We start from the raw sequence: 24,864 nt of genomic DNA, 5'->3' as shown, positions 1-24,864 counted from the left end.
GTGATAGCCATGCGATGTGTGCCATGGTGCCATGCGTACCTTGAGACTCGAGTCTGAAGCCGGTGCTGAAGCAGTCTCATATGCATCAACCTGAGCGTTGTGACAGCCGCTGAGGATGCCATATGCCCCAGGAACCTCTGAAAGTATTTAAGTGTAACCGCTGTTCTCTGCATGGATAAGTTAAGGCATTTCAGCACCGACTGCGTGCGCTCACTTGTGTGGCGCGCTAACATTGCGACTTGAGTCTAACTTCATACTGAGAAAAGAAATGCTCTGAACTGGGGAGCGCTTGCTCTTTTCCCAGTTGACCCGAAGCCTGTGTGCAATAATCAGCCAATCATTGAGGTAATTAAGTATGGGAATGCCCACTTACCTTAACAGGGCAAGGGCTGCCTATGCGACCTTCGTGAAGACGCAAGGGACAGGGACAGGCCGAAGGGGAGTACCTTGTTCTGATAAGGAAGGGTCTGTGTCAAGGTAAAATCGAGACCTTCAGGTCTACCGCCGCAAACCAATCTTGATGCCAGATGCACGTCAAAATGTGCTTCTGTGTCGGCATCTTGAACGGGAGTCTAAGCGAGGACCAGTTCAGAACTCACAGGTCCAGAATTGGCCACAACCCACAGCCCTTCTTCGGAATGATGAAGTAAGGGCTGTAAAATCCTTGCCTCATCTCGGCTGGAGGGACAGGATCTATCGCGCCCTTCTACAGAAGGGCCGCGATCTCTGCACTTAGGACGGTGGCGTTCTTGCCCTTCACTAACACAAAGTGAATGCAGCGTAACCGGGGTGGTCGACAAATTGAATCAAATAGCAGAGATGGATGGTTCTGGCCAACCAGCACGATGGGTTGGAAAGCGATAGCCACGTGCCCAAACTCCGGTCAAGGGGCACTAATGGAAGGATCACATCCAATGTACCTGGGGGTGGGTTTATGTGGTGCAGTAGGACACGTGAAGGTGGAGAGCTGCCTTCGTGAGGCCCTGGCTGCACACACTCGGTGTCATGTCGTTGAGGTGACGGCAAAAGTAGTCACCAGTGGTGTGACCCGAAAAGAGAGGAAACTGCTCTTTTTTTGAAAATGTGGGTAACGCAGACTGTGTGGGGTGTGGAGAACATAAAAGAAAAGGGGAACAAAAGATTCTCGTCCTGGTCCTCCACCGGAGGATGGAGCGGTCTGCTTGCCAGAGTTCCAGAAGTCGTCTCCTTCCTCAGGTCTCCCATCTCAGGGGCGCTTAGGAACCCTCTAGGTGGTCTTAGCAGTGGGTTGCGAGATGAGGGGGCGTCATTCCCCAGAGGGGGGCTGAGATGCCAAGGCTGAGAGCTTGGTTCAGGCTGGGGAGGAGCCGCTTGGAACAGATAGTGTGTGCACTCCTGAACCATGCCAGGGCAAGATGTCTCTTGCTTAACCACCGAGAACTGCTGGGTGAAGTCCTCGACGTTGTCGCCAAAAAGGCCAACCTGGGAGATGGGCACATTCAGGAAACGTTATCTCAACCAAGTTCAGTCACAGGTGGCGCTCCTGGACCAGGAGATTGGACATCATCTGCCCGAGTGCACGTGCCATGACCTTCATCGCACGGAGGGCGAGATCGGTCACCGAGCACAGTTCTTGTAGCACATCGGGATCAGAAATCCCCTCATGCAGCTCTTTTAGCACCTTGGCCTGATGGACCTGTAAGAGGGCCATAGTGTGCAGGGCAGAGGCAGCCTGACCGGTAGCGCTATAGGCTTTGGTCGCCAGAGACGACGTAGTCTTACAGGCTTGGGAAGGGAGTGCCGGGCAACTCTGCCAGGTGGTGGCGTTCAGAGGGCACAGGTGTGGCGTGATCGCCTTATCCACCTGGGGAATCGCAGCATAACCCTCGAGCTGAAGGATCGGGTTTGGGCAGTGAAAAGTGCCTTCCACGACCCCATCAGCTCGTCATGCACCTCCGGGATGAAGGGGATTGGAGGGGGCGTGTCCGCGAGCGGCGCGCTAACCCGAAGAACCAGTCGTCAAGCCGCAAGTGCACAGGGGCGGGTGGAGGGTTCCACTCTAGCCCGACGCTCACGGCGGCCCGGGCAAGCATGATGGTCAGCTCCGCATCGGCGTCAGACTGACCTGGCACACCCGAAGGCGCCAGCCCGGTTGAGTCCTCTGTGTCTGACATCACCAAGGCAGTCTCCGATGCAGCGATCGAAATCTCATCCAACCCGCGAAAATGTGGCATTTATCCAACAGCAAATACTTCTTTAGAGGTGAATTGGAACAGCAGTGGATTCAGCTCACTGATACACAACCGCCGTCTCAGAAGAAAAAATCTGAATGAACTGCAATCCAGCTCTCTTTTATACCCGTATGTCCAGGGGAGTGGCATGCAAATTCTACTCGCCAATTCTAATTGGCCTTTTCTCAAACATTTCAAAGAGTTTTTGGGCTCCTAAGAGTGACCCCTAGTGTCACTACATCGACACAATGTTGAGTGAGTGACAGAAGGGGAACAAAAAATATTACAGTATATTAAAAATGTTAGAATGAACACTTTACTCACTTTCCAGCAACAATAAGACCAACAGCTTTTAAATAATGTATTTAACCTTTGAATTGAGTCAAGAGGTCAGTGTGTGATGTTTCTATTTGTCACATGTCTTCTCATCATCTAGATCCAGAGTTCAGAGTTCACCAAACTGGGGCTTTCCTTCGTAGAGTAGTGCTAAATTTCTTTGCATTAGCTTGTATTTCTTTTCTCAGGAATTTGGAGGCATTTTAATGGGAGTGAATGGAGCAGGAAGAGAAGAGTGACGGCACCTTTAATGTAGTGTTATTGGATTTTTTTTGTAATTGCATTTATATAGTTGTGTTGGTGAAATTGTTTTAGCACAACAAAACACTAAACAGAGTGGTGTGGGTGTTCAGGGAGATTAAAGATCATTGTACCTCAGTTATTGGCAGAATGTTACAAATATTGCTGCATTTTGGCACATTTGACTTTTTCACCAAGAATAAATACACTTTTTGATTTGAGGTAGATTAATTTCTCTCTCTCTCTCTCTCTCTCTCTCTCTCTCTCTCTCTCTCTCTCTCTCTTTCTCTCTCTCTCTCTCTCTTTGCCTCCTTTTTAAAGCATAAATCAAAAAGCATCCCATTGCCTCTGAACACTGAATTGCATTGCAAAGGCATGCCAGAATGAATTAGTGGGGAAGAATGGTGTGTGTTTACTTATAATACTGTGTGTGTGCACGTCTGTTTGTGATGTGTCTCACAGTAAAGCCATGAGTCATGGCTCTGTATGTGTGCGTGATGTGTGTTTTGTGCCATTTGAATCCCTGCCAATAATGTTTCACTTTCTGCCTCAATGACTGCCACCCCTTAAGCCAGGTGAACTTTGACCTTTCGTGTGATTGGTTGATTAATGCCACAGAGAAACTCACGGGATATCACTTTTGGTGTCACTCCTGATCTTTTACACTCCTCTTTGCCATTTTACTTGTGAACTGAAGAAAAATAACAGTTGAGCACAAGTCTCTTTTTTATGGTGCAGTTTCCCTCTCCATTACACATATTCTGAATATCCCTAATGTTATTGCTGTATGGCTGCGGATCTCTGTTCTCTTCTGATATACTGACTGTTTTCTCTCTTTTGTTGTATGCATATGGTGTCTGTGTGTAGATGAGCTCTTGCAGCAGCAGGGTTCTGACTCTGCTCTCCACAGTGTTTGGGGCGTGCGGACTGCTGTTGGTGGGGGTTGCCGTGGCGACAGATTATTGGCTGCTGATGGAGGAGGGCATCGTACTGCAGCAGAACCAAACAATCGATGTCAAGATGGCATTGCACTCTGGCCTCTGGAGAGTATGTTTCATAGCAGGTGAGGACACATACAGCTGCGTACACACTCTGGAGAGTGTGTTTTATAATAAATACATATGTAACGTACAGATCATATATACATTGGTGTTGTGGTGTTTTGTGTTATCACACAGACAGAGAGGAGGATGTAGTATGCTGTATAGTAGTTATAGCAGCAAACCTACTGCCCTTTAAAGCCAAAACCAGTAACTATGGCAACACTGAAACAAAGAAAAACGAATTCAAAGTTTTTGATTTTCCAGCCAAAAGTGGATTATAAAATATTCTCACACTGTTTTCTTTTAATCTGAGCTCAGATGAGCAAAAACTGTCTGTCACAGGACAGATCACAGTCTAAGATACCTGATTTCTTGCCAACTAAATTTACTGTGGTTTGCCTTTGCACAGCAGTATATTTGAACACTTTTTTTTTCTTGAGCAGTATATATACTTAAACAAGAATTTGTGTTTAAAATGTGCCTCTCATAGTCACATTTTTATTTATATCCTTATTTTCTTTCATTTATTATTCATATTATTTTAATATATCTCCTCTCTCTCTTTCCTAGGTTCAGAGAAAGGTAGATGTGTCGCCTCTGAGTATTTTACGGAACCAGAGATTGAAATTACAACAGAAAACACAGCAAATATCCTCAGTGAGTGAAAGTCACTTTATCACAACAAAGTTACTTGTTACATCTGTACAACCAACTCTCACACACATGTATTCCCTGTTCTGGCAGAGATGGTGAGGACAGCTACGCCCTTCCCTATGGTGTCTCTTCTCTTTGTGTTCATGGCCTTCATCATCAGTAACGTGGGCCACATCCGTCCACAACACACCATTCTGGCTTTCATTTCTGGAATCTTCTTCATCCTCTCAGGTAGTGGGAAACTGAGTGCTGTTGACACTCTCTGCCAATTCTTAGCTGGATAATTCTGAATATGTGCCATGCAATGATTTGCATGTGTGTGTGTGTGTGTGTGTGTGTGTGTGTGTGTGTGTGTGTGTGTGTGTGTGTGTGTGTGTGTGTGTTTTGATCTGCCTACATTTTGGGGTCTCTTGAAATCACCAACAATGTGGGTAGCAGCCAACAGTCCCCACAAGGGAAGTGGCTTAATAAACATGCTAAATAATGATTTAATGGAAATGCAAAAAAGATTTCTGTGAGAGTCAGATGTTGGGGTAGGATTAGTGGATAGAGAATAGTCTTTATTATCCCTCCAAACTTCACTTTCTTTTTAGACATTTTATATCCAGGGGTTAAATTGGGGAGTTCTGGCACCTCCGATCAAAAAAAAAAAATTTTGTCATTACATTCTATTTCACAAGTCAGTATCAATTGCAACCAGTGCTCCAAGTGTGTGTGTGTGTGTGTGTGTGTGTATGTGTGAGCGTGTATTTATCACTTTGTGGGGACCAAATGTCCCCATAAGGATAGTAAAACCCGAAATGTTTGACCTTGTGGGGACATTTTGTCGGTCCCCATGAGGAAAACAGCTTATAAATCATACTAAATCATGTTTTTTGAAAATGTAAAAATGCAGAAAGTTTTCTGTGAGGGTTAGGTTTAGGGGTAGGGTTAGGTTTAGGGGATAGAATATAAAGTTTGTACAGTATAAAAACCATTATGTCTTTGGAAAGTCCCCATAAAACATGGAAACACAACATGTGTGTGTGTGTGTGTGTGTGTGTGTGTGTGGTTAACCCCTGGTTATATCACACTTTTGGATATAATACAGTTATAATGTAAATATGTTATTACAAAGAAGCCTTGAGGAACATTGCTTTTAATTGTCTCTTTCGAAATTTCTCTTAAAAACTTAATAGTTAATATCATAACTAATGCAGATCCTTTTTTGAGGAGGATTAGATGTGTAATGATTTTGTGTTCTTTAGTCACAAGAATGCAGCAGTACCATCTGTATTTAATTAGTCTTCTCAGATCTTAATCCTGAGTTTGAGCATGAAATGCTCCATCTGTTTATTGTTTATTACTTTTTGGAACTTTTTGGTTTGTGGTGAAACACTTTCTTTAATGGTAGTACTATATTTCACTTTTATAAAATGTATAATTTATTTGGTATAACTGACACATGACAGCTCTCACTGTATGGTTGCAAATGTTGTGTTGTGATTTTCTCATGTCATGTTTTAACGCTCTAGTACAGAGAAATAAGTCATCAGTTTATTTATACAAATATTCTAGACTCATCCCATATTATGTAAATGTGAAGCTTAAACTCATCAGTCAATAGTGACAGCTCTATCCCTCTCTTATTTCCCAGTAGAACACCTAAAATATTTGAGCATGCAATTCAGTCCTGTACCAGCAGAGGTCAGCAAGTTTATAAAACATAAAACATGCTCATTATAGAGAATTAAGCAATAGAGCTAAACTATGCTAGGCATTGACGCATTAACTGCTTGCGTCTCTTGTAGCTTACTTAAAAATTCTTAAACATCTGAAATTTACCTCAGACCCCAAACATTAATGACTGGTTAGTAATCTTACTGACAGATTTACCACAGAAGTTTATTTTGAAGGAATATACATAATCATACTATATTAATAGAGTACATAGTATGATTATGTATACAATAATATAACATTTGTTGAGAGCTGTTCAAACGCGAGGTGCTGTAAATCATCTGTTTTCTTGAATAGCATGGTTCCTGGAAACTCAGAAATGATATGAATGTAGCTTATTTTAATGAAATAGCATTTTCATAAACGACTGCAGGGAGAGGACTTACCCTAACTCTCTCTGAATGGAGAACTTATTTGTATGCAGATGCCCCTGTTGTTTACTGCATCACTGCCTCAACCTTGCACATGGCTAGAAAAGACCTTCAACTTTATCTAACACACCTCTCTCATCCTGCAGCGCAGACTTCCTGACAGGCTGCCCTTGAAAAACACCTTTTTACTTGTCCTTTTCTGTTTTCGTTCTCTATCGGCCTTCTGTTGAATATGTAATGGGCATCCAGACTACTCTAGGTTGATAAAAGTACTTCAGAGAAGCTATTAAATAATAAAGATAGTGCACTGATAGCACTGTTAGATGAGGTGGCTATGAAATGTAACTGATGTTTGCAGGAATGTTATGTTTTTGTTTGTGACCTCTTGTGCTTCTCACAGACTTGTCTTTATTCTCTATCCAAACCAATGAATGCTCATATACCTGGAGAGAACTAACTGTTTACATTTTCTATTCAGCTCAATGGCAGTTGCTTGACTGGCACATGAAGCTTAAGAAGTATGCAACATTGAGGCTGCCATCTTTGCTCATGAGCGCTCGGTTCTGGAAACATTTGTTGTGTGACTGATCAATCATCAATGGCAGCATATAGCAAAAAATATTCGCCCTTAAAAATTTTTTTAAAAATCTGTCACTGGAAAAACATCTACAATGACATGATAAAATAAATTAGTTGTGATGTACAGCATATGTTGCTTGGGAAAAATTATTTCATCAGACAACAGTTACTTTCGGCAGTCCATGGGGAAACATGCCTTTTACCATCATAATGGTGTAGTTCTGACATCTTTTTATTGTCATTATCAATTATTTAATATATCACCACAGTTTGTTATTTTACTCTGGTATTAATTAAAAATAAAAACTTGTCAACACTGCTGGTATTTAAAAAAACATTATTTGAATTTGATGTCATAAAATAATTTTAATTGTAAAATTGTATATATTAAAATAATATATGTGTAAAAGATTTTAAAACACTAAAAATGTCCAGAATGAGTAGAGAAGCATTACATTCTCACTTTTATAAGTGCACCACATTGATCATTTAAACTTTAACATATTGATTTATTGATGTGAACTGGGAAGCTAACTTTTTATTTAAGTTGTTATTGTTTGCAAATTTACTGTCACCAATTTGGAATGTTACTTGATTTTAATATAAAGTAAAAAAATACCAGCAAACAATACAGGTCTGGAAAGCAGATATGCTGAAGGACTTGTGAGATTGCCAATACAGCTGAACAAATGCAGTGGATTTACAGATCCTGACAGACTACAAAAGAGTCAGGTTGATGATCCTTAAGATGCAGCCATTTCATAATTATTTTGTATTCTTCTTCTGAAATGCGTAGAAGTTCAGTGGTCGAGGAAATAAACACAGTCTAAAAATATCAGCCGGTTTCCCTGAAAGGAATCGACTCCAGCTTTGGAATCGATTCCAACGTTTCGAGTCGATTCTCGATTTCCAACGCCTCGGAATAAATATTTTTTGGAATCGATTCCCAGCCCTAGTGCAGAGTAGATCTGTGTAGTGAACTTCATTGGTAAGTTTTAAAAGCAAATTGTATTCTAATGTGCTGCTGGTTGGATTAGTTAAAGTGCACCATTCATCATTTCAATTATTTGTATGCCATTGAATTGAGGTGTTGTGTTGTTGGTTCATTGGTTTGTATTAGATCACAATGACAGATAAATATTGGAAGTCTGTCTGTCTGTCGTTTTATTAGTTTTGTTTTGCTTATCAGTTTCGTAAATAAATGAGACAAAATGCCTACCCTTTGACGATTTGCCTATTTGTGGTTTAGAGTCATGATTACTTGAGCTTTTTGATGTGGATGTGTACGTCTTAGTCGTGTTTTGTGCTAAGATTACATCATTAGGAATGTTGGTGTGGCATCATGTTCAGAGGTTGCCCAAACAAAGTTCTGTATAAAAACAAATCGTCAGTCTCATTTTATAAAAAGTACTAGGGCATTGAAGGATGTAGCATATATTATAATGGCACATAAATGACAGTAGATAGGCTTTTATGATGATTTGACGCCCCTTGTCAATCAACCGCTGTGTTAAAATGAGTTTTTAAACTTTGCCTATAAAAGCACATACACACTTGTACAAGTTCACAGAACTTAAAAGTCCCTGATGTAACAAATTGTAACATGAGTAGCACATCTGTGACAGAATTTGGAATTATTTGTTTCAAAGATTGGTCAAATAATTGATTGTTAAGTGATTGTTTGTGCCCCACACTAAATAATGACCCTGAGACGCCACTGCATTTTACCCCCAATTCTCATTACTGCAACGGGTCTGGATTTTTTACTTTTACTATTCCCATTGTTTCTAATTTGTTTCTGTCGATTTTGGAGTAAAACTGGATCAGGACATTTTCTTGACAGGTTTCGTCAGAATCTGTCATGGTTACTGTTGTAACCTCTGTTCCCTGATGGAGGGAACGAGACATTGTAGTGACACAAGGGGTCTTACTTGAAAGCCTCGCGTACCTATGGATTTGAGAAAAGGCCAATTAGAAATTGGCAGACAGAATTTGCATGTCCCACCCCTGGACATACGGGTATAAAGGGAAGCCAACCTGTGTCTATCAGTCAGGTTTTTCACTGAGGAGCCGAGAGTAAGGTTTGGCCGTTTACAGTGGTAGGTCTAGTGTCGTGGCAAGGGGGACACAACGTCTTGTTCCCTCCATCAGGGAACAGAGGTTACAAAAGTAACCATGACGTTCCCCTTCTGTCACTCACTCGACATTGTGTCGAATGTAGTGACACAAGGGGTCCCATTTAAAAATGCCATGCACTAGACTGTGTTACGTGATCTGCTGACACAGGTGCAAGCAAGCTACTGCGTGCTAGAAGCAACTGTATCAGCAGCACATAACCCTCCCCAATGCCACAGAAAAGTGTGATATACAGTTCTTAGGTTCCCAGCACCCCTGAGGGGGGAACAAGCGACATGACTATCATGGGAGCAAGCCGCCGAGCCGCTATGGGGCTATCTTAACGCTACAAAACGTGTCAGGGAAGGCGTTCTTTTCCATTCCTATTCTTTCAGGGGGAAAAGACTCTACGGAGACCACATCCTGCCCAGGCTAGTGGGAGGTAACATGTGGCCAATACATCAAATGGGTTGTCAAGCCGCACGTGGAAGTGGCGCGGTGGTAGGTCCTACCTGGTAAGGAAGGAGCTCTACAAACACAGCGACTGGGGCAAAGAGACTACCCAAGGGAGACGCGGGTCCGCCAACAGGGGGGCTGTACCACGGAAAATACATCACAGGGAGTTGCCTGGAGAGGGAATTAGGCCTGTGGAGCCCTAACCCAGTACAGAGCACTTGAAGCTCGTAGTGAGTCTGGTCGCAAATTACTCCGCTGAATTCGCAGGCCAGAGGGCTAGGGAGGAGTCATCCAGGGAGCCTAGTTAGTGGGATCTCCTGGGATAAGTGTGCACCTGTTCGGTTTAAAAAAACCTGGAGGGGAAAGGCGCTGAGTGCTAGTGGTACACCCGGTCAGTTGTTCCACATTACCTAGTTCTACCGGCTCAGACCTGATAAAACAAGGGACGAGATCGACTCAACCCTGAGATTATAGAATCTCGCAAAGGTATTGGGTGTTGCCCAGCCCGCTGCTCTGCAGATGTCTGCTAGGGAGGTGCCATTGGCCAGTGCCCACAAGGATTAGTGTGCTCGGACCCGCAATGGGGCGTGTACGGCCTGGGTCTGGTAGGCCAGGGAAATGGCGTCGACGACCCAATGGGCTAATCTCTGTTTGGAGAAAGCATTCCCTTTCCGCCATCCGCCAAAGAGGACAAAGAGCTACTCAGAACATCTAAAACTCTGTGTGCAGTCCAAATAGATACGCAAAGCACGTACCGGACACAGCAACAAAGGCTGGGTCTGCCTCCTCCCGGGGCAGCACTTGCAGGTTCACGACCTGGTCCCTGAAGGGGGTTGTAGGAACCTTGGGCACGTAGCCCGGTCATGGTCTTAGGATGACATGAGTATCTGCTGGACCGAACTCCAGGCAAGTGTCGCTGACAGAGAACGCTTGCAGGTCCCCAACCCTCTAGATGGAAGCTAGCGCTATCAGGAGGGCCGTCTTTAATGAGAGGATCTTGAGCTCTACTGAGTCAAGTGGCTCGAAGGGTGTTCTCTGAAGGCCCGAGAGTACCACTGAAAGATCCCAGGAGGGGAACAGGCTTGGCTGGGGAGAATTCAGTCTCCAGGTGCCTCTAAGGTCTTGCTTACCCAAGGACTTACCATCCACTGAGTCGTAGTGGGCCAAAATAGCGCCTTCATACACCTGCAGTGCTTTCAACCTCTCTTGAGGGAATGAAAGCACTGCACATCTTTGCGGGTCTTCGGACCAGAAAGAACACCAATTTGTGAACAAGTGCCACTTTAGGTCATAGAGCTGCCTGGTAGAGGGAGCTCTGTCTTGTTTCATCATGTCTACAACCAGCGGTGGTAGGTCACACAGATCTTCCGCATCCCGTCCAAGGGCCAGACGTGGAGGTTCCAGAGGTCTGGGCGCAGATGCCAGAGGGTGCCCTGTCTCTGGAAAGGTCCTTCCTCAGGGGAATTTGCCAGGGAGGTGCTGTCGCAAGGAGCGTGAGATCCGAGAACCAAGTCCGAGTGGGCCAGTAAGGAGCAACAAAGGTGACCTTGCACAGCACCAGTGCAAGAAGGCTCAATGGGGAAAATGCGTACTTGCGCAGCCCCCGGGGCCAGCTGTGTGCCAGCATGCCTGTCCCCAGAGGGGCCTCTGTTAGGGAGTAACAGAGCGGGCAGTGGGAATTGGGAGGCAAAGAGGTCCCAAATCATCTGGACCACCTGGGGGTGGAGCCTCTACTCTCCGCTGAGTGAGACCTGTCACGACAGCGTGTCCGCTGCCGTGTTGAGGTTGCCCAGGATATGGGTGGCGTGCAGAGAACTGAATTGCTGCTGACTCCAAAGGAGGAGATGGTGGGCGAGTTGTGACATGACGAGAGCACATGCCACCTTGGCGATTTATGTACGATACCGTCGCGGTGCTATCTGAGTGGATCAAGACATGGTTGCGGATTAGAGACTGAGGAGGAGGTCCTGTGAAGACATCCTCGGAACTCATCCTCGGGCAGTCACAGGTCCGGAGAAGAAGTAACTGCGTCCGGGGAATTGGGACTGGGGTTTTTTGGTGCCAGGGTGCCGTGACAACGGCGCTCACCGGCTAGATGACCCAGGAAGTGAGGCTTTCGAGATCAGCGACGATGTCATCCTACAGGACTTGGAGGGGAGTACTGAACGATCCCACCAGGTGGTGGCGTTCTCAGGGCACAGGTGGATTGCAACCGCTCTATCCACCTGGGGGACCTCCATGTACACGTGGGCCACCCTACCGTCAAGGGTTGTGAGAGCAGACGAGCGAGAAGTTCGGTTCCAGGTAGTAAAGGGTGCCCTCCACGTCCTTGTCAGCTCATCATCCACAAACGCTGCCTCGGTATGATCGCTGCCCAGGCACACGTGGCAGCGTCTATGACCGTCAGATTTGGAGAGATATCGACCGCATCCAGGAACTACACAGAAGCGGAAGAGCATCTTTAAAAAGATGTGTCCTGAAAAGGACGTTCAACGCCTGCTGTGTATTGCTCTTTTTTGTGAGTGAAATTAAACTTTTAGGAAAATACTTCTCTTTTAGAGATATACACTCTTTTACAGAAGCGCTGTCGAAGCGCCCAGGGGCGTGGACTGTACAGCGTGCAGAGAGGGAGAAATGCACTGGAGAAGTTTCACAGTGCAAAGGTAAATGTGACTGCGCCTTCAAAGAGACTTTCCACATTCACATCTAAAGAAATGCACCGTAGATCCAAAAGCAATGCTCTGGTTAGAGGTGAGTGGAGCAGTAGTGAGACTCAGCTTGCTACTGCACAACCGCTTGGCTCCTAAAAAAGAATCTGACTGACAGATGCACGGCCTTTTCGCAAATCCAGAGGTATGCGAGGCTCTCAAGAAAGACCCCTTTTTCACTACATTCGACACAACATTGAGTGAGTGACAGAAGGGGAATCCCAGTTTACCCGTTTACACCTTCCTCTGCTCCACATTCCTCTGCTTTTCTTAGCTGTCCCTCAATTTATGTCCCTCTGTCCTCAATCCATCTCTCCAGCACACTCCTCATACCATTGCCTACAGTGAGGAGAGTGTGAGGGGGCAGACTCTAATTTACACTGCCTGGCCAAAACAAAAAAGACGCACATGCTAATATTTGTTGGACCACATTTTGATTTGATTATCATCTTGGCCTTGTTTCGACAATCTTATGCAGTGCCACAATATTTATTTCCTTCCAGAGTTGCACACATTTTTGGCCAAGATCTTGTATTGATGACGGGAGAGTTGAACCACTCCGTAAATCTTCTCCAGCACATCCCAAAGACTTTCAATGGGGTTAAGGTCAGGACTCTGTGGTGGCCAATTCATGTGTTCAAATGATTCCTCAAGCCCCCCTGAACCACTCTTTCACAATTTGAGCCGATGAATCTTGGCATTGTCATCCTGGAATATGCCCATGCCGTCAGGGAAGAAAAAAAATCCATTGATGGATAACCTGGCCATTCAGTACATTCAGGTAGTCAGCTGACTTAATTTTATTGCTGCATAATGTTGCTGACCCTAGACCTGACCAATTGAAGCAAACCCAGATCATAACACTGCCTCCAGAGTCTTGTAAAGTGGGCACTATGCATGACGGGTGCATCGCTTCATGTGGTTCCTTTCTTACCCTGACACACACCACACAGCTGTGAAGTCCCAGTCCTATAAATTCTTGTTGCATTGTGCGTGTGGAAAGGCTCTTACTTTCACAATTAAACATAGCCATGAGTTCTACTGTCAGTTGTTCACAATGTGACTTCACCAAGCATTTTAGTGATCTCCGATCACAATCATTCAAGATTTGTTTCCGAACACATTTCTTCCACGAAGCTGACAGCTCACCACTATCCATTGTCCATGGACATTTCTTAACCCAGTTGCAGTGATTTCAGCAATCTCCTTAGTTGTTTTCTTTGCTTGATGCAGGCCAATACTTTGCCCCTTCTGAAACACAGTAACATCTTTTCCACATCCAAGATGCGTCTTCAAGCATGGTTGTTAAGAAATGAGAAGCTACACACAGCATCAGTTAGGTTTAAAATAATTGTTGCCAGCTGAAACATATTAATCACTGTAATAATGTTCCAATCATAGGCTCTTAATTATTTAATCCAATAGGCCAGGCAATATATTTAGATCGAGCTGATGTCCTCTCATTAGTGGCCGGGCCCTGGAGTGTGTACAGTGAAACTGTTAAGATGGCTCGAAGGTGGCGGTAAATCCTCAGGGGCCAGGCAGGAAGTCTGTGCTAAGATGTCCTTATAAATAGAGTGAATAATGTGAGTACATTATGTATGTGCTGTGCTGTCACTTTTTATGCTGTTTGGCAATCCTCTCATTGTTAAGAGGCATTCTACTTTTTACTTTAGGAGATTCTTTCAGTATTTCTATTTTTTCTTTATATTATTTTTGTTACTCATAGGCCCTGTCAAACTGGAGGTATAATTGAAGCCTTGTGGACTTGCAATGGCTGTTGCTTGCACATTTCATTGTAGTCCAGAGGGTGTCCTATTTGTCATTTAACAATTCCAAAGGGTCTTCACGAGCAACCCCTTTGCGGCTGCTGTGCCGAGCTCACTCTGATGCACACTTCACCACATACTACTGCCTGTAACTTGTAAGTCCCACGTTTCAGTTAAAACAAAGAATCCCCTTTTTGATAGAGGCATTGCTTTCTTGTTCACTCTAGAACATACAGGCATATTAACTTGATCAGCCTGAAAAGTTTCTGATTTGTGATTTGAGCTAAAGAAGCTAAATTTATGATTATGGTCAAACATTATTGCTGATTTGAATTATATTAATGTAATGTAAGCTTAGCCAACAGTGAGATTTTGGGTTTCCCAGTTTAAGTAGATTGGAGCTGTAAAAAATTATGCACTTCCTGCCTCCTCCTCCACATGAAGCATGACCTTACCAACAAGCTTACGTCATCCCTCTCATGAGCGCATGTCACAGAGATGTACGGGAGTGAATATTTGTAATTAAAAAGTATATAAGTATTGTTTTGTTTCTAAAAATAATTTTTCGTTTGGGTTCAGAAAAACTTTATTTGTATTCTTTTAGCTAATAGAATCACTTTATGATCAAAGGGGCCATTCCTTGTAGTGGGCATCTGTTGAAGTGGGTGTTCCTTGTTGTCTTGCGGGATACAGACAGATACACTTGAAATTTTGAGGGCGAAGAAGGCGTTGGCAGATGTTGAGCACTTGTGAAACCAGCAAAAAGCTGATTGCCAAGCAAGTCAAGTCATTTTTATTTGTATAGCACCTTTCATAACACAAATCTTTTTGAAGCTGCTTTACAGAAGATCAGGCATTAACAGAAGATAAAACCGTAATATCTATAATCAAGCATCATATTTTTAATGCTGCACTTTATACCCTGTGAAAGTGAAGGTAAAAATAAGCTTGCCTCTAAAATTATATTCTTGTCCATTGTGAATATTCAGTGTAATTGTAAACGAAGCACCGCCCACACAGATGTCTCTGCCAAACAAAGCAAATTCCTGTTGTTCAACGTAGCAAATTCACCTGTTAAAGGTCACCAAATTTTGACTCCATGCGAAATTCGCGAGGGGACATATTTCACCTCTTGAAGTCCATCGCTCGAAATTCACAATTATGCGGATTCCCATAGAGATGACTGTATTTCGCCCAGGGAATTTCACAGTGCAAAGGTAAATGTGACTGCGCCTTTAAAGAGACTTTCCACATTCACATCTAAAGATAAATAGCCTATACATATGTCAAAAACAGATAGATAGAAAGCTAGACAGACAGACAGACAGACAGACAGATAGATAGATAGATAGATAGATAGATAGATAGATAGATAGATAGATAGATAGATAGATAGAGAGATAGAGAGATAGAAAGATAGCACCTTTTACTGCCTGTACCCGGTTCGCGGGCTCCTCTGCTCTCACTACTCTCGACGGTGGGGCGGCCAGGGGGTACTCGCGATTACTTGGGTGGATCAGGTCGTCCGAGGCTCCCATCCAGGGCCTGTAAGCTTACGTCGTCATTGGCAGCTAAGGCCTACAGTGCTGCTGGACAAGCCGCCACCGTCCTGCATGCCATGGCTCTCCTGCAGGTGCCCCAAGCCAAGGCACTTTAAGTACTGCAAGAGGGTAGTCCTGACCTGGGATTGACGCAGGAGCTGCGCTCAGCAACCAATCTCGCCCTCCGGGCAATGTTGGTCATGGCCCCAGTGGGCCGGCCTAAGCGTGGGGCCGCCCGCTGGAAACAGATGCCTCCCATCTCACGGCCGGCCGCCAAGAACTGAGAAAGGCTTCAAAGCACCCCTGAGACGGGCAGCCCAGGAAGTCAGGAATCTGCGTTTTGGGAGCTGGTAAGCAGACCAATCCTTCACCCAGTGGAGGGCCAAGTGGAGAATCCTTGTTTTCCTTTTATTTTGATTTCGCCGCACGCCCAGTGGGCTGCAGTAACCACATTCTCAAGAAAAGGGCAGGGTCCTCACCTCCTAGGCCATATATTCAGTGTCCATGGCCATCGTTATCATGACCACTGGGCAACGTTTCCTTTTGAAAGGTACGGCGCCCCGGAAGCAGGCCCCCACCCCTGCATGCTCAACTGTGGCACAAATCCACCCCGATGTGATGGTCTCCATGGGTCGCGAGGAATATTTTCCTCCTCCCCTGTCCCAGACCTCTCCAGGGGTGGGCACAAGGAGCCAGAAAGTGCTTTGATGTCCCTGGACTCGGCATGGCCACAAGTGGCACCTCAGGCTCCACCCCATCACGAGGCCCCACCCGCTGGTACAGCCAATGCGATGCGTACGTGTTCCGTTGTGGCTCGTGCTACCCAACCAGTTGCAGTGACTGATCAGGATCGTCCGACTCGGCTATGTGATTCGCTTCGCCAGGCATCCGCCCAGGTTCAACGGCATCCTCTTCACTTCAGTCAAAGGCCAGAACACCGCTGCCTTGCACGCAGAGTTTTTCTACCTTCTGCAGAAGGACACGATAGCCTGTTCCTCCAGCCGAGATGAAGAAGGAGTTTTACAGCCCCTACTTCATCAAACACGCTGTACCCAATTGCGGCCAATCCTGGACCTGCGAGTTCTGAACCTGGCTTTTCACAGACTCCCGGTTCAAGATGCTGACGCAAAAACTAATTTTAGCGAGCGTCCAGCATCAAGATTGGTAGACCTGAAGTATGTGTACTTCCATGTCTTTGTTTTACCTCAACACAGATTTACATTTACATTTATTCATTTGTCAGATGCTTTTATCCAAAGCGACTTACAACAGAGGAAAAACATAAGCCAGTCATCTTAAGGAGACAGTGATATGAAAAGTTTCACTATCATCAGAATAGTATACAAAACATTTAAGTGCAACAAGAATTGTAAATTGTATTTTATATTTTTTAGTGACTGGTTAAGTGCTTTTGGAAAAGATGTGTTTTTAGCTGTTTTTTGAAGATAGAGAGTGAGTCAGCTTCATGGATTGAGTTGGGGAGGTCATTCCACCAACATGGTATGATGAAACTGAAAGTCCAGTAAAGTGTTTTGGTGCCTCTTTGTTTTGGTTCGACAAGGCGACGTTCCTTAGCCGACCGCAGGCTTCTGGTTGGAACGTAGCTCTGCAGGTATGCTGGAGAAGACCCAGTGACTGTTTTGTATGCCAGCATCAGGGCTTTGAATTTAATACATGCATGAACCAGCAGCCAGTGGAGAGAGACAAAGAGTGGTGTAAATTTAGCTCGTCATCAATGGTTACCCCTAGATTTCTGACCGTTTTGGAAGGCGACACTGTAGTTGGACACAGCTGCACAGTGATGTTGTGTTCAACAGCAGGGTTGGCTGGAAAGATAAACATATATATACACTCACCTAAAGGATTATTAGGAACACCTGTTCAATTTCTCATTAATGCAATTATCTAATCAACCAATCACATGGCAGTTGCTTCAGTGCATTTAAGGGTGTGGTCCTGGTCAAGACAATCTCCTGAACTCCAAACTGAATGTCAGAATGGGAAAGAAAGGTGATTTAAGCAATTTTGAGCGTGGCATGGTTGTTGTTGCCAGACGAGCCGGTCTGAGTATTTCACAATCTGCTCAGTTACTGGGATTTTCACGCACAACCATTTCTAGGGTTTACAAAGAATGGTGTGAAAAGGGAAAAACATCCAGTATGCGGCAGTCCTGTGGGCGAAAAATGCCTTGTTGATGCTAGAGGTCAGAGGAGAATGGGCCGACTGATTCAAGCTGATAGAAGAGCAACTTTGCCTGAAATAACCACTCGTTACAACCGAGGTATGCAGCAAAGCATTTGTGAAGCCACAACACACACAACCTTGAGGCAGATGGGCTACAACAGCAGAAGACCCCAAAGGGTACCACTCATCTCCACTACAAATAGGAAAAAGAGGCTACAATTTGCAAGAGCTCACCAAAATTGGACAGTTGAAGACTGGAAAAATGTTGCCTGGTCTGATGAGTCTCGATTTCTGTTGAGACATTCAGATGGTAGAGTCAGAATTTGGCGTAAACAGAATGAAAACATGGATCCATCATGCCTTGTTACCACTGTGCAGGCTGGTGGTGTAATGGTGTGGGGGATGTTTTCTTGGCACACTTTAGGCCCCTTAGTGCCAATTGGGCATCGTTTAAATGCCACGGCCTACCTGAGTATTGTTTCTGACCATGTCCATCCCTTAATAGCCACCATGTACCCATCCTCTGATGGCTACTTCCAGCAGGATAATGCACCATGTCACAAAGCTCGAATCATTTCAAATTGGTTTCTTGAACATGACAATGAGTTCACTGTACTAAAATGGCCCCCACAGTCACCAGATCTCAACCCAATAGAGCATCTTTGGGATGTGGTGGAACGGGAGCTTCGTGCCCTGGATGTGCATCCCACAAATCTCCATCAACTGCAAGATGCTATCCTATCAATATGGGCCAACATTTCTAAAGAATGCTTTCAGCACCTTGTTGAATCAATGCCACGTAGAATTAAGGCAGTTCTGAAGGCGAAAGGGGGTCAAACACAGTATTAGTATGGTGTTCCTAATAATCCTTTAGGTGAGTGTATATCATGTCACTGGGGTGCTTGGTTGCTTCATAACTGCCTGTAATCTATATTGTTTATTTATGTTGTTACTGTATACTATTTAGGATATTACTAGAGTGTTCAGTTCTCTTCACAAATTTTGTATCATTTATTCAATGTCTCTCTCCTAGGGCTTAGTCTGGTAGTGGGGTTGGTGTTGTATATCTCCAGTATCAATGATGAAGTAATGAACAGGCCGCGGGAGCCAGAGCAGTTCTTCAGCTACCGATATGGCTGGTCCTTCGCGTTTGCTGCCAGCTCCTTCCTACTCAAAGAGGTCAGACACCAAAGTTTCAGAATTAAATTTCTGTCTTAAAATGTATTTCATGTAAATTTACACTCTATGGCCTTGAATGGCCAAGATATAGTCATAGGTTAAAATTCGAATGACTTGAACATATGACTATGGCCATGCATCTAGGCCGAGGGACTTGACAAATGATGGTACTGTAATTATGTCATTGATACTACTGAAGCAGATGCTTTTAACATGACCCTGCCCTGACAAACACTTTAGTCTATGGCAGGGAAGCTTTGAGAGCACTCTTTATGTATTTTGAATGAGGAAGGGGTCCATTTTAGTTACTCTGGGCATTAATACTGTATTTAGGGCAGTTAATCACATAGTTTTCATTGTTCACAACAGGAAAAGATGGTACCAAGGAGATCAACATCACCTTGTGTATTAGTATTTCTATTTATACACAAGATGCATCCTCACACACTTTTCAATTCTGCCTTTTAGCTTTTGTTACACAAATATAGATACTAATGAGTAGTGATAATGAAAGCCAGAGCTTGTGCAGTCCAGAGCAAATTTAGATGATGGAGCAGTCAGAGCTACAGACTGTCTGTCAGCCATTTTTTGTGTGCGCCCATGAAGTGAGGATTAAGCAAAATTGAAGTTCAAGATTTAACTCTTTTTTTTTTTTTCTGCTTGATTCAGCAGAATCTTTTAACTATCATGGTCGCTTAAGGAAACATTAATATGTCAGTGTGTGTAAGTTTGAGAGAAAATAAAATGCATTGCTGCAAAATCACCTAATTTATTCAAGTGTTTCTTAATTCATTAAAGAGTGTAATCACATAACCACACCAGTCTCTATCAGTCTCTGCATACACTGATATTATTTACAACCAGTCACAAATGCGTTATTGACTTCCCTGCTAAAAGAAACAGCATGGCTTGTTTCTTGTTGTGGTTTTAAATGCTGAATGCACAGCACTGAATGCTGGTATTACAACAACAATTTTTGACTAGCTTATGGTGCATTCTGGTCATGTCCGAATTACCATGACAAGATTCTGATTTGCAAAAACCATTCATGTTTTCGCAGAACTAGTAATTACAAGTTAGAAACTCAGAATTCTATGAAAGCTCCAGCTTGATCAATCTATCTATCTATCTATCTGTCTGTCTGTCTGTCTGTCTGTCTGTCTGTCTATCTATCTGTCCATCTGTCCATCCATATATCTGTCTGTCTGTCCATTCATCCTTCCGTTTGTCTGTCTGTCTATATATACAGTAAAATATTAATGTTTTTCCTAATTCATCATCTCTTACTCTCTCAGGGTGCTGGTGTGATGTCTGTGTATCTCTTTATGAAGCGTTATGCAGAAGAAGAGATGTACCGGCCTCATCCAGCTCTCTATCGTCCCCGCCTTTCTGAGGTCAGTGACTACAGCGGCCAGTACCTGCACCCAGAGACCTGGCCTCCCCCCCAGCGAGTACGGAGTGCCTCTGAAATCTCTAGTGACATTTCCATCCAGCTCACTCAGAACCCCCAGCCCCCACCAAAGTCCAGTGTCCAGCAGAGCACATCATCTCCGAGAATCCCCACTGCTTCTAGGCCCAACTCTGGAGCTGGTTACCAGCTGTCATTGCCAGGTTCTCCTGCTTCATTCCACCACAACCATCCTCTCCACCCTGGGGCACCTGGAACAGCTGCAGCATCCCAGAACCTGCCTCTGTCCACGTCACCCGCTGCAGTGCCACCCCCACATTATCACACACACATGCGCATGAGTGCCTCTCCATGCTAAAGACAGGGAGAAGAGAAAGTTCAAAGAGATCAAGTTCTGTTTTTTTAACTGAAGTAATGCATAAACAGCAACAAAGAGAGAGTTTGAAGTAATAGTATAGTTTTTTATGCAAAAAGGAAGAATAAAAATCATGTTTGGAACAAGAGGCCTCTCTTTAAGATTGAATGTTGTTGTGAAATTGTAGCATATTAAACAGCACATGTACTGTATCTAATGAAAGTTATTGCACAATACTAAACACTTTGACAATCTCGCACACCACAACTGATGATTGATTTCTGCTTACATGTAGAGCACAAAAGAGAACTGTAACTATTGCCTTCTAAATATAAGATATTCTTAAACTTAAGTTATTATTTCTAATCATGGAATCTGTGAATTGTTAGTTTTAGTATTAATATTATTATCAAATGCTAAAGAAGGAATTACTTATGGTATGGACATGGTATGGACAAATATGAAATTATGAGCATATTGTTTGCATTTTGAATAAGAGAGATTCATAAGCCTGATCATTTTTTAAATAGTTTAGAAATATTGCGTCTGGTATATATATATAATTTTTTTTTTTATTTTTTTTTTTTTTTTTTTTTTTGCCTGTAAATTTGGCCTATCTGTATGATGTTAAGAAATTTGTTGTAAAGTTGCAATGAAATTAAAATGATTTAAAAGTTCTAATTTTGTAATACAGCCTTTTCTGAATGCATGACAAATTGTAGGCCTACAAAGAAATTACGCACTTCAAAGCTTCCACAAGGTCTAATTCGAGTTGCAAGACAGCATATTTTAAACTGTCAGCGCTCACACAGCCCTCTAGTGGTTCAAAGACTATATTGAAACTGCGGCTGTATAAGATGCGCTGTCTGTGGTGCTGAAAGCATTAACTGATGCTTGACATCAACGTAGACTATGTAATACCAAAATCATGCTTCAGACTTGAATATTTTGGTGAGAGTCTGTCGGGTGCAAATGTTTCATGGCAAGGGGGTCATGGGAGTCACTTGTGACCCCCCTTACTGCAATATGCACTTATCTTACTGTAAAGGGTAGAGCAATGTGAATATTTGTGTGTGTGCGTGGGTTTGTGTGCATAGCTATGTATGTGTTTTCTGCACTGGGACTGTTAAGTGCATCTCTGTTCTGCTTTGCAGTTCATCGTTCCATTGCCCCAGGGCTGCGTGCAGTCCAATTGATCACTTTATGTTTGACATAGGGAATGGAATTCAAGCTTTGTGACATTCTGCTCAATGTATGTGTATTAGTACTGCTTCGAATTAATGCAACAACTAATACAGTGCGTCTATATGTGTGTTAGTGTGTGCTTATGAGGGGCTGCACGTGTCAGTAGAGAGCTGGATATAGCTCTCTTTTCACCAACATTACTGCATGAAAGAGCTGTCATCCAGCATTAGCCATTCCCAGCTCCGCGCGCGTGTGAGTGAGAGAGATGCAGAGAGAAAATGAACATGAATATATCGGTCGAGAAAAATCTTTGAATGTTGCAGTTCACTGTACTAATGTGCAGACGTGTAAGTCATTTGACTGTTTGTCTTAATGAGAAACGTGTCTTGGCATTTACGCAACGCGCTCACGTGATCCCAAAGCATCATCTCTCGCGCCGAAATTATGACAGGTCGAAAAAAATAGCCTCTCAAACCCCTCCCTCGGTCCAAAACTGGGACTGGTCTTTTTCACATGATTACCCAACAACACGCTTACTCAGTACTCGACCTCAGCTTATTTTACCCAAGTCCATGGAGTGCTGAAAACACACGCTAAGTCTTTATTGATCTTTAAAACGACGGAAAGCGGTAGAAAGAGACATTCACGCGCTCTAAGCCAAATTTGACGCATCTGTCGCCCCCCTTCTGTGTCTATCTCTCTTTTCCCCCTCTCTCTCTCCCTCTGCGGAACTCCAGTGCTCTTTCTCAGGCTGGATAACATTGCATTTCATTAGCAGTGCGGTACTAACGTCATCTCCAATATGCCAGTTTCTAACATATCCTGCGCTAACGGTAATATGACGATATTTGTTGTTAATCACACACACACACACACACACACACACACACACACACACACACACACACACACACACACACACACACACACATGTTGTGTTTCCATGTTTTATGGGGACTTTCCATAGACATAATGGTTTTTATACTGTACAAACTTTATATTCTATCCCCTAAACCTAACCCTACCCCTAAACCTAACCCTCACAGAAAACTTTCTGCATTTTTACATTTTCAAAAAACATAATTTAGTATGATTTATAAGCTGTTTTCCTCATGGGGACCGACAAAATGTCCCCACAAGGTCAAAAATTTCGGGTTTTACTATCCTTATGGGGACATTTGGTCCCCACAAAGTGATAAATACACGCTCACACACACACACACACACACACACACACACACACCACACACACACACAGATGTTGGTGCAGCTATCCTTATGAGGACTCTCCATGGACATAATGATTTCTATACTGTACAAACAATAGATTATTCCCCTCACCCTACCCCTAAACCTAAACCTCACAAAAAACTTTCAGCAGTTTTACATTTTCCAAAATACATTGTTTAGTGTGTTTTTAAGCGATTTGAATTATGGGGAAACGAGAAATATCCTCATAAACCACATTTATATCATAATACCCTTGTAATTGCCAGTTTGAAACATAAAGAAAATGTCCTCGTAAACCACATACACACGTGCGTGCTCCAGTGCGCAAATTGTGAATGACGTCCCATGAGCTCGTGTTTGTGTGTAACAGCTTTCTGGGAGAAAGATTATATTTAAACGCACAATGGCGCGAATATTTCCTCTCGCCTGTATTGATTTGGTATGCGACAAGTTGCTTACGTCTCTCTCTCTCTCTCTCTCTCTCTCTCTCTCTCTCTCTCTCTCTCTCTCTCTCTCTCTCTCTCTCTCTCTCTCTCTCTCTCACACACACACACAGGGGTAAGGAAAAGGACGGTTAGAGTCAGTGAATGTTTGAGGCGCGGGCGGGGGAGACGCAGTCGCGCGCACACGCATTGGCTACACGCGCTCGAGTGACGTGTGCGCTATCTGTCTTAAAATATATTCACATTTGTGACTTGTTTTCTAATATTTGACCTTTAAAAAAGCATAACTCCCCCGAGCCGCTCCACGTACCCGGTATTTATTTACTTAGTAACTCGTTTATAGTCAATTTCTCCTTATGCAATTACCTCTCCTCGTTTTCTTCTTTGGGAGTGCGACGGTCTTCAAATCGGAGACAAACTAAACTGGTAAGAGATCCTCTCAGATTTTCTACAGTCTGTTTGTGTGGTTGAGATTTTCGGGGTAGCCTATTAGAATGTTTTTCCTTCGCGTGTGTGTCCATGTGGAATGTAACGAGCGGAATCAATCGATGGCAAATTGCAAGCTCGGCTGTCGATTTTCTCCCCCCAAATTTCATCGCATGTATGAATTTGTTGAATCAAAACGAACGAAATCAGCGTTCAGTCTGCATCTGCGAATTCATTATGCATGTGCAGGCAGAACTCTCCTCCATAGCTGGAGCTCTGACACACGAGCAACACTGATACACTTCTATAACAAGTCTGTTGATGCTCTTTTTCTCTGTTGTTGGACACATTACGCATTTAGCTTTATAAAGCGAGAATGAACCGGGGTTTTTTTCTTCACAGAGACGCGCTCTCACCAGGCGTCCATTTTCGGTCTCGTGCAGGGCTCGCGCTCTCATACAGTTCGCCTCATTTAATGAATGCACTGCGGCTCGCATCAGCACCCAGCCTTCCCCTGTCAACTCCCACACTTCACCACGACCATTTATCTAATCGCACTGATCACGAGCAGGGGCCTTTTTCACAATACTGCTCGTGTATGTTTGATCCACGCATTTCAGTCACATCATGTGACTTTAAGAGAAACATGGTCTTTGCTGTCAAGAGGCCTCTGTTTCAGAATTAGGCAATTTCCAAGTGGGAAAAAAGCTCCT

The 24,864-nt window shown here is 43.8% G+C and overlaps 2 protein-coding genes across 3 annotated transcripts in view; both read left to right on the top strand.

Annotated features, from left to right (window-relative positions):
* Positions 1-21,412, top strand: part of LOC127655693 (voltage-dependent calcium channel gamma-7 subunit-like) — a 31,934-nt gene extending 10,522 nt beyond the window's left edge. For both annotated transcript variants that reach the window (XM_052143631.1, XM_052143632.1), the window contains exons 2-6: positions 3,654-3,849; positions 4,400-4,486; positions 4,574-4,714; positions 18,959-19,104; positions 20,400-21,412. In XM_052143631.1, the coding sequence (XP_051999591.1) occupies positions 3,654-3,849; positions 4,400-4,486; positions 4,574-4,714; positions 18,959-19,104; positions 20,400-20,870 (1,041 nt within the window). In that variant the 3' untranslated portion in view covers positions 20,871-21,412. The remainder of the gene's footprint in view (positions 1-3,653; positions 3,850-4,399; positions 4,487-4,573; positions 4,715-18,958; positions 19,105-20,399) is intronic.
* Positions 21,413-23,914: 2,502 nt separating this feature from the next.
* LOC127655690 (voltage-dependent calcium channel gamma-4 subunit-like) overlaps positions 23,915-24,864 on the top strand; it is a 47,409-nt gene continuing 46,459 nt past the window's right edge. The window contains exon 1 of the mRNA XM_052143627.1: positions 23,915-24,151. The gene's annotated coding sequence lies outside the window, so the exon portion shown is untranslated. The remainder of the gene's footprint in view (positions 24,152-24,864) is intronic.

Source organism: Xyrauchen texanus, chromosome 15 (genome assembly GCF_025860055.1).
Source record: "Xyrauchen texanus isolate HMW12.3.18 chromosome 15, RBS_HiC_50CHRs, whole genome shotgun sequence".
NCBI lineage: Eukaryota > Metazoa > Chordata > Actinopteri > Cypriniformes > Catostomidae > Xyrauchen > Xyrauchen texanus.
This window is presented reverse-complemented; position numbering and strand designations above follow the sequence as displayed.